Source organism: Sorex fumeus, unplaced genomic scaffold (genome assembly GCF_029834395.1).
Source record: "Sorex fumeus unplaced genomic scaffold, SorFum_2.1 ptg000014l, whole genome shotgun sequence".
In the NCBI taxonomy this organism is placed as follows: domain Eukaryota; kingdom Metazoa; phylum Chordata; class Mammalia; order Eulipotyphla; family Soricidae; genus Sorex; species Sorex fumeus.
Window position 1 is genome coordinate 14,061,565 of NW_026606071.1, and position 16,596 is coordinate 14,078,160.

General features: G+C 38.2%; 1 protein-coding gene across 1 annotated transcript in view; it reads right to left on the minus strand.

The window, feature by feature from the left end:
- Nucleotides 1-16,226, minus strand: part of GTF3C3 (general transcription factor IIIC subunit 3) — a 37,890-nt gene extending 21,664 nt beyond the window's left edge. Inside the window, exons 1-8 of the mRNA XM_056111643.1 lie at nucleotides 16,072-16,226; nucleotides 15,114-15,225; nucleotides 10,774-10,964; nucleotides 9,537-9,660; nucleotides 7,648-7,839; nucleotides 6,989-7,154; nucleotides 4,113-4,260; nucleotides 2,896-2,968 (exon numbers count right to left, since the gene is read on the minus strand). Of these exons, the coding sequence (XP_055967618.1) occupies nucleotides 2,896-2,968; nucleotides 4,113-4,260; nucleotides 6,989-7,154; nucleotides 7,648-7,839; nucleotides 9,537-9,660; nucleotides 10,774-10,964; nucleotides 15,114-15,225; nucleotides 16,072-16,173 (1,108 nt within the window). The 5' untranslated portion in view covers nucleotides 16,174-16,226. The remainder of the gene's footprint in view (nucleotides 1-2,895; nucleotides 2,969-4,112; nucleotides 4,261-6,988; nucleotides 7,155-7,647; nucleotides 7,840-9,536; nucleotides 9,661-10,773; nucleotides 10,965-15,113; nucleotides 15,226-16,071) is intronic.
- Between the last annotated feature and the right edge of the window lie 370 nt (nucleotides 16,227-16,596).

Genomic DNA, 16,596 nt, shown 5'->3' on the forward strand with positions numbered 1-16,596 from the left:
ATACACAAGCCTAAAACCATGTAACTCAAGAGGGTTGAAATAAAATAGCAAACAGCAGGCAAAATACAATAAAGATAAAAAGTAGAAGCCATAAACTCACTATCAAACAAAGAATAAGAAAGGTCAACTATATTTTAAAGAGATAAAGGTACTGAGTGCTTTAGGGACAGTCAAAGGGCAGACTCACACCTGATGCAGTAACTAGCTGAATCAGGTAAATACTGACCCTGCGTATGTAAAATGGCACTGTAAAATGGTCCGTTGTAAAATGGCGATTATACAATGTTAAAGATAGCATACACTATTTAGAACTCCAACATCTAAAATAATGCCTTAATAATAAGAGTTAACAGCAGTACCTTTTACAAAGCTGCTTTTGGGCTACTAACACTTTCAAAAGATCAATTTTCATTACTTAAGCAATCAAAAATTTTGTTAAATCAAGGAGCCTTAGTAATATATTTAATTTGATAGCTATTTAACTGCCTATAATGGATTATGCTGTGAGTGAATTATAAAGTAATATGGTCCTAAAGACTAGGAAGGCTGGGGCTGGAGCCATAGCACATCGGGTAGGGTGTTTGTCTTGCACGTGGTCGACATGGGTTCGATTTCCAGCATCTCATATGGTCCCCTGAGCATCGCCAGGGGTAATTCCTAAGTGCAGAGCCAGGAATAACCCCTGTGCATCGTTGGGTGTGACCCGCAAAAAAAAAAAAAAAGACTAGGAAGGCTATGTTTTTCCCAATAATAATTCCTCCATTAAGAGACTGAATATGAATATGTTAGTAGCCAGAGAATAAAAAGTGAGGAGGAAAATAGCAAATATGACAACAATGAAGAATAAAGTTTTTTTCCTGTAACACATAGCTGAAAATGGCAGTGATAAGTCAAATGACTTATGGCATTATAATTAAAGGGATCATTATAAAACAACCATCTTTGCTCACTTTGCAATTTATGTAATCTTCTGGACCTATCTTTTTCTTCAGTTATTTCATAAACCCTTAGTTTGCCATAAATTTTAGATACACTTTTATTGTATATAATAAAGAAAAATACCAATTCTTAAAACATTAACTATTCTCTTATTTCTGATACATAAAATGAAAAGACTATCTACACTAAAATTTGAATATCATCCGTATTCAATATTTTCTGAAACAAACACAGCAATAGTCTCCAACACAGATATATTTTAGAAGATCTAAATAGAATTATCCTTCAAAGTAACAATTTTAGAATCAGCTCTAAACTAGATCCAGGAAAAGCGCCAGAAATCTGCAGTCCTTCAAGTGCCCTAAACCATGCAATAGGACCATTACAATTCCAACTCTTTCTGCTTATGCTAATCACTTAAAATTCCTACCCAAAGTTCCCTGTTTCTATCCCCAGCAAGCAGTATTCCCATGTGCTGAGACCTCATCCTAAAATGACTTCATCTCTTGATCCTAGCACAATGTCCTCTCTTCTCCCACACTTCCAGTTTCATTAAGAAATGATCACATAGCTCTTCTTGCTAGTTGAATTATATAAACTTCATTTTGAAGCCCTACTTGCTTGAAGGTGGGAAATGTCACACTCTTCTTTCTGTATATTCCCAACACATTGAGTATAGAACTTAGTACAAAAATTTTATTGAATTGGGCTTTTCATTCCCCCTAGCAAGTTCAAAGTTTATTTTTCCCATATCTCATTTTGGACTTACTCTACAAGAAATCAGCACACAATGATTGACAAAAATAATTTCTTTCTATTAGGATGCATCATTTAAATAAAACAGTCTTCTGCTTTGTATTTTTTTTAAAGCAATTATGCCTTAACCCAAAAGATTTAATAAAATATGAACATTTTAGGGATCATGAGATGTCAGGGAGTGAAATATTTTGAACCAAGAATAACTCAGTACAAGTTTCTCCTCTAGTACCCCTACCACCATTAAGAGTCTCATGAGGTAGGAATGGTATGTACTAAAATAAATTTTCTTCAAACAGGGACATCCATTCTGATCATGAGATCCATAAATATTTTCAGGGAACATGTTAGTAGATATGGCACAAAGAAAACTGGTGAGTGTAGTAGGGATGGAGTTGAAAACTGAAACCACAAGTCACACTCCAGGTATGAGTTCCTAAACTAAGCACAGTGCAAGTTGTCAAACAACAGAAGGTACTAAGATTTATTTCTATTATTTATATGGATGTTTAAATTGAAACAAAAATTTTTTAATGTCACTGTCACTGTCCTCCCGTTGCTCATCGATTTGCTCGAGCGGGCCCAGTAACGTCTCCATTGGAGACTTTGTTGTTACTTTGTTTGGCATATCGAATACGTCACGGGGAGCTTGCCAGGCCCTGCCGTGGGGGCGAGATACTCTCGGTAGCTTGCCGGGCTCTCCGAGAGGGGCGGAGGAATCGAACTCGGGTTGGCCATGTTGGCTGCGTGCAAGGCAAACGCACTACCCGCTGTGCTATCGCTCCAGCCCCACTGATTAAGCCACTGATTAAGCTGTGAAACAATGTTTTTAATAAGAGTACTTTTAGTAATTTTTGAAAAGCAAATTGATTTAATTGAAAGATCTCTCATAAAGCATGTGTTTTAATTAAAAGATCTCTCATAAAGCATGTGTTTAGTAATCCATTCTTTGTTTCATATAGCACTAAAAACAACCCTGAGCTAATGAGATATGCCAAGTTCATCTGGACTTACTGATAAATCAAAGGCTCTGTAAACAGTTCTCTCGTAGGTTATTTTTGAGTAAATAGTCAGGAAAAAAAAATCTTACTAAAGTAAAAGTGCTTCTGTGAAACTTGCTATAACATTAACTATCAACTTCAGTATGCTACAGTATGATCGAGAGAATTATATATGCTTTACTATGCTGAGAAAAACTACCTTTATTCTCCTCTAGAAAGCTTTCTTCTGTAGATTTTTTTTCCAGCACGATACCAGAAAAGTCTGTAATTACCTAAAAAGGAGGGGAAACAAAGAAAATGACATAAGAAGTACACATGAAAACCTTCTAAAAATACAAAATTTTAAATTGTAAAGTTAATTCAAATAATCCTTACAACATAGAAATAGGCTATAAAAAAGCAAGGCTTTAAGAATAAAATGCCACTGTGATACAGTGACATTTTTTTGTTTTTGTTTTAGGGCCACATTCAGGAGTGCTCAGGGCCTACTCCTTGCTCCGTGTTTAGGAATCAATCCTGGCTGGCTCAAGGGACGTCCTGGGATGCCAGGAATCAAATCTAGGTCTGCTGAGTGCAAGAAAAGTGCTCTATTCGCTGTACGATTTCTCCAGCCCCTACACTTTTTGTATCATATTAACTAATGTTTAAAGAAACACAATTCCGCTGCATAAAATCATCCTCTTTCCCCAACAATTTAGTAATTAAATCAAAGCCACTTAGTAAGCTATACTAAAGGACAGACATTCTTTTTTTTATTATTTTTTATTTAATTTTAATTTATAAGGTAGTTCATATTATTTGATTACATTTAATATTCAAACACCAATCCCATCACCGTTACACCTTCCCAACCACCATATTTGGGGTGTTTCCATCCCAAGCCCTGATCCCTGTTCCAAAGCACAACCAAAATGATGTATTTTATATTGTTATGAAAAACTGCTGAAAATGCTACAAAAAAATATCCATAGAGGAAATAGTGTGAAGACTGTTCTATTTTGGCAGGGGCCATTAAGACCTTCTTTAGGATATCACAAACATGTTGTTTAAGATTGAGTGATGTGAACTTTCATATATATATACCTAAGTGTGTGTATATATATACACACACACATATATATATATTCAAGAGGGAATGTATATAAATTTCCCTCTATGATTGGTTGCTTACTATTGAACCCCATCAAATGTGGTGTAGTACTCTTGGAGAATAGATAGGGAGTGTCTTATGAGGGACAGACATTTCTTTTGTTGTGATAACTATACTTTATATTTTATAGAATTACTATAGAATCTAAAAATGTTTTCATACAGAATTTAATTTAACATAAAGCAATATATATAGAAATGAGGAATTTTAATTTTTGAGAATTTTCTAGACACAGAAAAATGTTGAGAATCTAAGAGCATTCCTACCTCCAAAGCTTTGTCATACTGTTTGTTAGAAATGTATAGCTCAGCTGCTATGTTAACATCTTCCTTGGAGACTAGGCCCTGGTGTTTAGAGAAAGCTTCTTCAATTATGTTAATAGCTGACGTAACATCATTGGCTTCATAATAACTCCTAAAAAAATAAATTGCAAAATAAATATTTAATTCAGACTATAAAATTCATTGCCATGCTTAAGCTCATGATTATTTTAATATTTTTTTTTAATTTGGAAAGAGAAATTGGAGCTGGGATTGAGGTTGTGACAGAGGGAAGATTTTGCATGAATGAGCCCCTGAGTATGACCCTCTGCATGGTGGGTGGGAGGGTTGAAGTGGGGCAACAGAAGAACCACAATTCAGTTTGGACTGGAGGAATAGCACAGTGGCTTAAAGCACCAGTAGAGCAAGCACACTCAAAGAGCATAAATCTCTGGGTCACACATGCAGTCTTGACAACTCTGCTATTCGTGATTCTTGGCTGCACTACAGCCAAGTGTAGCTCCACAAAGAGGTGTATGACCCCTAGACAGCACTGCAACTATAAACATTTGCAGTTATAAACATCTGCAAGTTCCATGGTTAGGAACTGCAATCCTGGCAAGCATGTGTGAGCACTACAGAGAGCCCTGGCATAACGACACCCATAACTTGTGTGCCTGAACAGTATGATTCCTGGTGTTCAAGGACCATAACTAAGGGAGTACAAGCTTTGGTAAGCATCACAGTCAAATACGTAAACACCACAATCTGAAATTGGCAAGAACCATAGCTGAAAATGCCAGCACCACAGTCAGATTTGTGTGCAAGCCCCAGTCATTACAACAAAAATAACAAAAAAGAAAAGTGGGGTGGTGGGGTGAAGGGAGGAAATGATCCAGTGGATATTGTGCAGTATCATAATGTCAAGCATTTCACATTCCAAAAACTACCTCCCCTAACGCAACACCAGCAATTCTTCTACGTCAGTGGAATCTATGAAGCACTGACCCTGCCACATTTTTAGTCTCTGAACATTTTCTGTCCTCACTTGCCTTCTCCATGGCCCAGCACTATAATCACTACCAAGCAACAATCAATTCTCCTTTCCTTATTTCCCTTTATGAAAAATCATCTGCGTGATAAAACCTGTTCCTGGATAATCCAAATAAGCCTACTCTTCCTTGTCACCTGGCCCAGCTATCCATACTAACTATAGAGTTACTCTAGAATATAAAGTATACCACAAGACAATACTTAGGTTACTTTGTTTTTCTGTCCAAGAAGACATATGAGAATTATGAGAGAAGTAAGTGCAGTAGGGCATATATTTATATAAAAATATAATGCATTTGGGCTGGACAGATAGTACAGTGGGTAGGGCACTTGCCTTGTAGGTTCGATCCCTGGCATTCCATATGGTCCTGCATGCAACCCCAGGAGTAATTCCTGAGAGCAGACCCAAGAGGAACCCCTGAGCATCACTGGGTGTGGTCCCAAAAGCAAAAATTAAATTAAAATTTTAAAAAATATATAATGCATTAGGGTCAAAGGCTTAGTATAGCAGGTAGGGCATTTGATGCCTGGGATTGATCCCTGACATCCCATATAATTCCCAAAGTACTGCCAGAAGTAATTCCTGAATTCCCGAGTGTAGAGCCAGGAATAACTCCTGAGCACCACTGGGTGTGGTACAAAAAACTCACTATATTGAGAAATATATAATGCATCAGCATGTGCCAACTATAAAGAAAAAATTTTGTCTTAAAAATGTTAATACTGGCTGAGTATGGACGATTCTCAAAAAATTAGAAATTGAGCTCCCATTTGACCCAGCAATACCACTCCTGGGAATATATCCCAGAGAGGCAAAAATGTATAGTCGAAGTGACATCTGCACTTGTTTGTTCATTGCAGCACTCTTTACAATAGCCAGAAACTGGAAGAAACCTGAATGCCCACGAACAGATGACTGGTTAAAGAAACTTTGGTACATCTACACAATGGAGTACTATGTAGCTGTTAGAAAAGATGAAGTCATGAAATTTACATACAAGTGGTACAATATGGAAAGTATCATGCTAAGCGAAATGAGTCAGAAAGAGAGGGATAGACATAGAAAGATTGCATTCATCTGGGGGATATAAAGTAACAAAGTATGAGATTAATACCCAAGAATAGCTGAGATCAGCACCAGGAGGATTACTCCATAACTTAGAGGCCAGCCGGGTATTCTAGGGGAAAGGGCAGTTCAGATAGAGAAGGGAGCACCAAATAAAGGGTGTTTGGAGGATCCTCCCAGGAGGGGAGATGCACGTCGAAAGTAGACTATGGACTGAACACGTTTGCCACTCAATTCCTCTTTTGCAGACCACAACACCCAAAAGGAGAGAGAGATCACAGGGGATTGCCCTGCCACAGAGGCAGGGGGGGATGGGGGGATGGGGGTGGGGGGGATATTATCCATGGTGGTGGAAAATGGGCACTGGTGGAGGGATGGGTATCTGATCATTGTATAATTGAAACCAAAGCACAAAAAATTGTAAATCTACAACTGAAAAAAAAAAATAAAATAAAATAAAGGGAAAAAAATGTTAATACTGGCTGAAGGTAAAAAGATTATAGGAACTCCTAGATCACAAACATTTCATTAACACATCTTCAATAAATTTAAAATATTATAAACTTCATGACAGGGATACGGCATAGTGGCAAAGCATACAACTTGCATGCATAAGATCTGGGTCAATACCTGGTACTAGAGAGAGAACGAAAGAAGGAAGGGAAGAAGGAGGGAGGAAATCTCTATGTTTAAGCACAATATAAAATACAAAATACTTTCTTGAACTGCAGCACAAACTATATTCATATCATTCCAAGCTTACTTTGCCATTTCTCTAGCTAACTGCATAAAACGTTCTCCATCAGTGGGAGCCAAAAGGTTTAAAGTTCGCCTATAACCATCCATTGCCATTTTATGATCTCCCATCTGTTCATAAAGGCTTGATCGCTCCCACAGAAAATGGACATTAGTAGGTTCAGATTTAAGAGCTAAAAAAGAAAAAGAAATATAAATTATGAATGAATTGATAATGAAAAGGGGTCCATGGTATCTGGGTATCACATATTTGTTTTTTAGGAAATTTAATACACACTCTAATTTAAGTCTTTAATGGAATCAAGAGAGTTAAATCCATCTTCACAGAAAGTCTGAACTAGGCTAGATCCAGTATCAGATATGCTATGAAACTCCATTATTAGTCACTCCTCAAGAAATAGCTTAGAATTATCGTTAATTAAGGAGAAAACTAAACGTACTGTTTCTCTACCAACTCTATGATGTATTAATTTACAATATAAATGAGATTACTAATAAATATCAACCAGAGAGGAACCATAAATACATGTCAGATATAATAAAATATTATGTATTTCAGATTAACCAACATACCACAGATTACCAGTTACAATTATCAAAAAAGAAAAAAACCTATTATATGTAACATTTTTAACCAAACAAATATGGTAAAAATATTTTAATTACCTTTCGTATAGCAGAAAATAGCTTGCTTAATATTGTCTTGTTCCATAGACATTTCGGCCAATCTAACCCATTTTTCTGTGTCACTGGGATTTAAATGTGCAGCAATCAACTCAAATTGCAGTGATTTCTCCATGTCACCTTGGTCCTCATAGAGCACAGCAAGAGTAGAGAATGGCTCATAAGCCAGAGGAGCTATAACAAAAAAACACATTTAGAAAAGTGGCTGAGCTAAATGTCAAACATGGATTCAACTGTTTTATTCTCTAACTCTAACAAAGCAACACAAATATGTGAAATTTAGAAAAGATACTAGACCATATGCTTTTAATTTGGACACTCCATAATTTTGGCATTGAAAAAAGCATTCTTTTCCCAAAATATTACTCATGAAATACTTTGGGAAAAACATGAAAATACTTTGGGAAAACTCATGAAAAACAAAACCCTACTCTCTACCATATCCCCTTTACAAAAAGATGGCTTTTGTTAAGGCTAACCATAGCTGAATAACTGAGCAAATTTAACCCAATAGGCATCAGCCACATGGGTGGAGTTGATGCTTCATGGCTGAAGTATGAAATGAATGGGTAGAGGTCACCAAAGCAGGAAGTTAGGTGAATATTTAATTTCACACAGATGAAACAATGTTCCAAAATAAAGTTCTTAGATTATGATATATTTTTAAAAACTGTCAAAAAATTATAAACTGACATATGGAAGCAGATTAAGATTGGAAAGTAGATGCTAAGCAAAACATCCCACAGAAAAGTTTAGTCAATTTTATTCCTGAAAAGATGAAAAAGAAAAATGAGAGCTCTCAATTACCCTGATGAATAACCCAAGAAAGTCCTCTTTTTCAATATTCTATATTTGGAAATGAATGCCAGAATGTTTACAGGATAAATAAAAAAACTCAGTAATTAAAACTACACAGATCACTATCTAGGGTATCATTTAGTAACACACCAGAAAAGATTATACATATAACTACATTTGAGTTACGAATTACTGGTCACAATCACCTCTGAAGATATATTTCACCTGCCCTAAACCTCAGAGTGTTAAAAAAAAATAAGCAAAAATTATGTCACCAAAACACTGGCTTAAAACAATCTACTTGATTAGAAAAATCGGGGAGGGGGGGAGGGAGGAAGCAGGGAGGGGGAAAGAATTTCACCTTCAAGTGATTTTAACAATACATATTTGCCACATTTAAAAAGATGGGCTGGGGAGATAGTTCAAGTGGTGAAGCACCTGCCTGACTTTAATCCCTGGTAATCACATGGCCTCTAAGCACCACCAGGGGCGACCCCAAAATGTTCTAAAACAAAAAGACAGGCACGGGGCTGGAGCAACAGTACAGCGGGTAGAGCGTTTGCCATGCATGTGGCTAACCTGGGTATCCCATGGGGTCCCCCAAGCACTGCCAGGAGTGCAGAGCCTGAGTATAACCGGATGTGACCCAAAAAGACAGACAATACAAAAATTTTAAATCCCTAAAGTAAACCAATTGGGGAGAGGGGGGAGAGAAAAGCAAATAAAAGACCAGGGATGTGGTTCAAGTGGTAGGGCACATGCTTTGTAAGTGTGAAGCACTGGGATGATGCTTGGCAGGCACCACAGGGTCCCCCAAACGTTGCTGAAAATGTTCCCTCAAGTAAATATACAAACAAGCAAATAAAAACATGGGAACAGACTAAAGAGTTCAGTAAATATCAAATATAATTTGATTTTTATTTTCTTGATAACAACTACTTAAGGAAAGTAGGCAATCACTGTTGTCACAACCACTTCTAACTGAACGTGTTTCCCATATAGCAGTTAGTGCTTCTCCATTTGTTGGAAAAGTCAGATGATTAAGCTATCACCATAGTTCACAAAGAAAATACCTTGTCTTATAATTTCCATGCACATTAATATTGCCTCTTCATGTTCTCCTCGAGCAAAGCGAATGTTGGCTTCACCCATAAGACCTCTCAGAGCCCTGGGTAGTTTACTCCGAGGCCTTTTTTCCTGTATAGAATGAAAAAAAATTCAGATTAAAATATAATAATGTTTTAAATTTTAGTTCCAACCACATTAATATGGACCATAATGATACTGAAATTTTTCTTTAAAAAAATTTTTCTTGCTACAGTAGAAAGCTCAAAGCATAGTAAAATACACCAAGAAAGCAAATTCTAAAATTGTCAGGAATTACTAAATTGCTAATCAGAATAAAAATCAATGTGGCAATAAATGCTGCAATATGGAATGCTATTCTAAGAGACTTAATCTAACTTATTGAACACCCTCCTATTTCAAATTTATCTATCAAAAAAATCTACCTAGAATGAATGGAGCCTTCTAAGTTTGAAGCTGCAAGTTCCATTCTTGGTATCACCCCATACACATAAAGCAGGAATCCAGTAATACTATTATTTGGGATTCCCAGCACCACAATGGAGTAGTACTCTGGTATTCCATAACCACGTGTGTGCAAGCTGCTCAAGTGTGTGAGTGAGCACACAAGTGAGTGTGGCAGCTAAACACACCATCTGAGCACTGCAACCCAAATGTACATGGCACTGTAACAAGTGCACGTCCCTCAGTAAGCAGGTATGCAAGACTCCAACCTCCAAAGAGCATTACGAAGCCTGGCAAGCACCACAACAAAGTGTGCAGGCACAGCAAACGATTATGTGCAACCAACATCACCGAAAAAAAAGGAAGAGAGGGGGAATAAATAAAACAATAAAAAAGAAAGAAATGCTTTGACTAAAAAATTCTGTGTCAGGGATGTGGTTCAGAGGTAAATAACCTGACCTCCATGCATGAGGCCCTGGGGTTTGATCCCTGCTAGTGCACCACTACCTCCTGCCGCCTCAACTCCAGACACCGAAATAAAGTTATAATACAGACATTTTAACAATAAAACTATAGTAAAATTTGATATACTAAGTGAAGGCTTATACTAAGTAAATCTCTAAAATGAGACAGAAGAAACAGTAACAGTAGAGGTTTCATAGTATTTCCTAATGGCTTAATTTCTTTTGAGTGTTTTACTTCACAATTAGAAATTTTGTTTCTCTACAACTATCACTTTTTATGTTGTTTATTAATATACCAAAAGAAGTAAGAATTTACTTTCATCATTTTCTTGGTCTCACGATTGAGAACCATCTCTAACACAAACACATCGCCAGCAGTGGGTTGCTCAGGTGTTTCTTCCTCCTCCTCCTCCTCTTCTTCCTCTTCCTCTTCATCTTCTTCATTCTCTCCAAGCATGGAAGCAAAGACCTTGTGAACTGACTTACTGACGCCATCTGATGTTTCTCCTGAGTAGAAATTTGAGATCACAAAAAGGGCAGGGGACGGGGAGAGGGGGAAGAGTTTTAAAACAGAATACTCAAAAGAAAATCCCAGAAAAATTTGTGGAAAATAAATTTTTTATTGCAGCAACACCAAACTTGAAAATAAGCACTGTAGCACTGTCCTCCCATTGTTCATCAATTTGCTTGAGCAAGCACCAGTAATGTCTCCATTGTGAGACTTCCTGTTACTGGTTTTGGCATATCTAATATGCCATGGGGAGCTTGCCAGACTCTGCCATGTGGGCAGGATACCCTTGGTAGCTTGCCGGGCTCTCCAAGAGGGGTAGAGGAAACGAACCCGGGTCGGCTGCGTGCAAGGTAAATGCCCTATCAGATGTGCTATTGCTCCAGCCCAAACTTAAAAATAAAAGATAGGAAAATGAACACTCCTCCAAAATCTGTCAGAGAGCAATATATTTTATCCTAGAAATGGCTGCTTTATTCTTCAGGCGAATCCAGCAATAAAAACGAATAAATAAATAAATAAATAAAAGGCAATCAGAAGTAGCACAAAGAACAGAAAAAGAAACTATAATGATTAAGGCGAAGACTTAAGAGCAAAAACAGGTCAATAATATCTGCTTTAAGGATGAGGTAACATGCAAAAATACTGTTATTATAATATTTAAACAGTACTATTTCAGGAATACAACACATTATAGAAGTGTGGTAACTATATATCAAACCACACATGCTAACGCTATTTTAAATATGTGACCTACGTTGTAGTAGTTAGAAAGTAGAATATTTAAGAATTAAAAATTTTATTTTTATTTCTTTTTTATTGAGGTTCTGTGATTTACAATACTGTGATGGTCTGCCATTTCTACACCTCCCTTACCCAAGTAAGAACTCCCCTCCCTTTCAAACCCTCTTCCTTACAAAACCCCTCCCTCAACAATATTGTGTGAATCATTATTTGTGTTGCCTCTGACCCTTTGTTGCTACTTAACTGTATACCTTTAAGTCCCACATATGAGACAGATCATTCTGTATCTATCATTTTCCTTCTGACTTCACTCCGCATGATATACTCTAGCTCCCTCGACATTGCTGCAAATTGCATGATTTTGTTTTTCCTTAGACAGAGCTGCATAATATTCCACTGTGTATATATAGCACAATTCTTCATCCATTCATCCATAGTTGGGCATTTGGATTCATCCATAGTTGGGCATTTGGTTGTTTTCATATCTTGGCTACTGTACTAAATGCAACGAAGAATAGTGGTGGATATATGTCCTTCTGAATGAATGTTTATGTGTTTTTTGGAGATAGAAACCAAAAAGAGGTATCACTGGGTCATATGAGAGTTCTATTCCCATCAACAGAGATGAGGGTTCCTTTCCACCACAATCCCACCAACACTGGGACTGTTTTCAAATTTTTTTTGATATGTGCCATTCTACTGGCATGAAATGATATCTCAAAGTTTTGATTTGCATTTCCCTAATCATGAGTAATGATGGGCACTTTTTCATATGCTTTTTGGCATTCTTTGGGACAGTGTCTGCGGAGAACTAAATTTTTTTAAAAATTCCATATATCATAAGCAACAAATATTGTCAAAACAGTAGCACTGTCTGTAGCACTGTCCTTCTGTTACTCATCGATTTGTTTGAGCAGGCACCAGTAACATCTCACACAAATTGTGAGACTTGTTGTTACTGTTTTTTTGGCATATCGAATATGTCATGGGTAGCTTGCCAGGCTTTGCTGTGTGGACAAGATACTCTCAATAGCTTGCCGGGCTCTCCGAGAGGGGCAGAGGAATTGAACCTGGGTCGGCCGCAGGCAAGGAAAACATCCTCCCTGCTGTGCTATCATCTCAGCCTGTCATAAGAATAATCTTAAAAATTTTTAAACATCCAAAATATAAAAACATGTTAAATAAAGCCCTACTAATAAAGTTTATTACAGTAACAAAAAAAGGGGAAAAAATCATGTGGTAACCTTGACAAAGATGCATGTGATAAATCAAATACCGACTCCTAATAACTATTAATGAAGAATGGAAGGTTACCTTTAATTTGCTAAAGTGCCCACTTTTCTCCCACAAACACAGTTAACAATGAATCATTGTTTAAGTCACTGGGAATAAGACAAGGATGCTATCACCAATCCATTTAACATTTTTCTGGGGGTCCCAACTACTTCATAAGGGAAGAGAAACAAAATTTAAAAGTTGACAGGAGGGGGGCCACAGCAAAATTGAAAGCTTTACATGATAAAAAGAAAAATGAGATCATTTAACCCACCCATTCATGTCTACTTAGCTAATTTGAACTGGATTTAATTAACTGCTTATTTTAGGGAGGATCTGATGGCTACATTCTAGAAGCAACTTTAGGGAAGAGGTAGGCACCCACTGGTTCCTGACAGCTACCACAATTGAATCTGAAAGTCCCATTTATGAAAGAGCTCTTCCTTCCCTAACACTTAAGGAAAGACCCACAAGCTGTTAACACTTCATCCAGATTGCATGTTCTTCTCCCCTGGAAGGGAGCATAACATGACGCGCGCCATAACCATGCCGCCTGACTCCGCACCCGGCTGTTTCACTCGGAACATCCCGGAGCGGGCAGGCAAGACCCCTCCCTGTCCCAAGGGACCCAGCCTCAGTAGCCACAAACCTCCATGAGAACTCACTATGGCAATGCTCAAGACCACTCTCCACATGCTCGGGCTAAGCCTCACCCACAACTGAATCTATTCCTGGACACTTCATACCATATACCCTACCATACTCCAAGAGTACTGCACCACATTTGATAAGGATAAAAGTAGGAGGCAACCAATCTTAGAGGGTAATATATATATACATATATATATTTAGATATGTATGTATGTGTGTATATATACACACACACATAAGCACACAAGGCTCAACCTCTAACATGTTAGTGATCTCTTATAGAAGGGTTTAATGGCCCCTAGGTGAAATACGACAATTTTCACACTCTTTCCTCTAAGGATAATTTTTTGTAGTATTTTCAGTTGTTTTTCATAATAAACAATACAAAATATATCATTTCTGCTCTACTTTGGGGCAGGGATTGGGGTTCGGGATGGAAACACCCAAAATATGGTGGTGGGAAGGTGTAATGGTGGTGGGATTGGTGTTTGAATATTAAATGTAATTAAATATTGTGAACGTGAACTACTTTGTAAAATAAAAAAAATTATAAAAAAAAAGTGTTCAGCCTGGAGCTTGAGCAGTAGGGTGTTTGCCTTGCTTGATTGCTGGTACCCCATACCATCCTCCTCGCCCCCCTTCACCAGGAGTGATTCCTGAGTGAGAGCCAGGAGTAACCCCCGAGGATCACTGGGTGTGATCAAAAAAGCCAAAAAAAAAAGTGCATGGTTTTTTCCACCATGCACTTGCACCGCAAAGTAAGGAATATAAATCCGATTTTCTCCTCTTCTTTTTTCCCTATTTGATCTGAGGAGGCAGAAATAAAATCTGTTTGTTTTCTACTTAACTGATAAATGTGTTCTCTATACAAAGGATTATTTGCTTCTATTACCCCTTGGAACAAGAGTTTAATTTAGACCTACTGTTAGACTCTATAAATGAAATTACATTTTAATTGGCATGGGTAAATGTATACCATGAACTATGTTAATATACACTGTTAATTAGAAAGGTATGCCAATCACTGGAAATTAATTCATTTGTTTATGCATCATCAATTAGGCTTACTCTGGGTATACTAACCAAATTAGTGTGTGAAACAACAGAGGTGAAAAATCCTATGGTCTTCCATTTTGACCTTTCTCTTATCTCTTGTAACTAAAGTAATGGTCTAGAGGTCACATTGTACAGAAGGAAAATTCACTACAATTTAAGAGTAATTAGTTTACCAAAAAGATGAATTACAAGAATAACTTTTGAAAGGCTACCACACTGCTATTAATTTGAAACACTTTTCCAGAAGTATAACTCACAAAACCCACACCAATCCAAGAAATAACAGCATGAAACTAAAAACACCATACGCCTTATACATCAGACAACCAGTCACAGAAAGGAATAAAGTTTCTCATTATTAATGAACCTAAAACATTAGGTACTCCTAACTTTAATACCGGTAGCGAATGATCTTCACATACCTTCACTGACATGTTTGTCATGGGATCTGGTAGAATCAATTCCTGATGATGACGGGATTTCAGAGTCATTTAGATTTTCTTCAGTGGACAACTTCCCTTTCTCCTGAAGGCCCTGAGAGAGAAGATGAATCAATGATTCAAAAAAAAAAAAATTTTGGCTCATTCCAGTTGAAATCAGGTAATTGGCCTCATTTTCTCTTGGTGTCATTGTTCTATAAAACTTGAGTCCTGGACACATAAATGTGAAATCTAAATCTAAATTTGAAAAATGTCTAAAGTGCTCCTTGGGCTTGATCATCCTGCAGGCTGAACTTACAAGTATCTTGATTCAATGTATATTTTATCTGAGGCTTTAAATAAACAGGGGCACAGGAGCTGGTCAAGAATTCACTAATTTCAAAATCTGAATTACTTTGGTTTTCACCACTACAAGTCAAACTGATGCTAAAGTGCATATATTTCCCCCCAAGTCGTGGGGGGGCTGGGAGGCGCGAATCTGCATTTTTAGAGCTCACAACACAACAATTGGAGTGCTAACCCCGCAATTTGGAAGAGAACCTGAGATGCAAATAACTCAGTCGGCCACCCCCAGGTCACAAAAAGGATCGAGTGCCCTGGCTCGGACTTGAACCTGATAGATATCCTGGGCCTGGAACTCTTTCCCCCAACTCCGCAGAAGCCTTAACTGTTACGCCTTCCACAAGCCTCAGAAACACACTCTCTAACAAAGGAAAACCAGGGCTACCACCGAGACCAAACCCCTCTGGCGGGCGCAAGTGGTTTTTTTTTTTTTTTTGTCTTTGTTTTTTTTTCCTGCAGCTCAGCACTGGGATGCAAAGTGAGCCCGGAGATGCAATCCAAAGTGGAGGGCACCTCCGGGGTTTGGTTTTCTCGAGCCCCCTCCAGGGTCCAGGGACCACCAGCCAGGCACAAGCAACCCGGCCTAGCAGCTGCTCACTTTTTTCTCCCGGGTTTTTCTCTCTTCTCGCCTCCTCTCGAACTCTTCAAAGGAAATCTTCCCTTCCAGGTAGTCTATGAGCTCCGGGCTGAACCCCGACATAGCGGCGGGTTCGGGCTCCCGGGAAGCCGGACACAACAGAAGGAAGAGCAGCACCTCCCACCTACTACGCCTTCTGGGGAGCGGCGGAGCACCGTGCCCGAGCGTCCTTCCGGGAAACGGGCTCGGTCTGCGCTGCGACCGCTTCTCCAAGGTTCCGGCTGCGCGCGGCCCCGCCCCTTATGGGCAGGGCCCTGCGAGGGGGCGGAGCCTCCTGCTGCGGGCTCACACCTCTGGCTTGAGCTAATTAGGAATTTAGAGGGGATTAAAAAAAAAGTGCTTGAAAGATTTTTTTTCCCTCTTTAATCTGGATCAGTCCCTTCAATTATCTAATAAGAGTCTTACTGCCAATCCATTCCTTTTGTGAATACTTTTTTTCTAGAAATTAATTTGGTTTTGCTCTAGGGATTTTTTCCCCCCACTTCA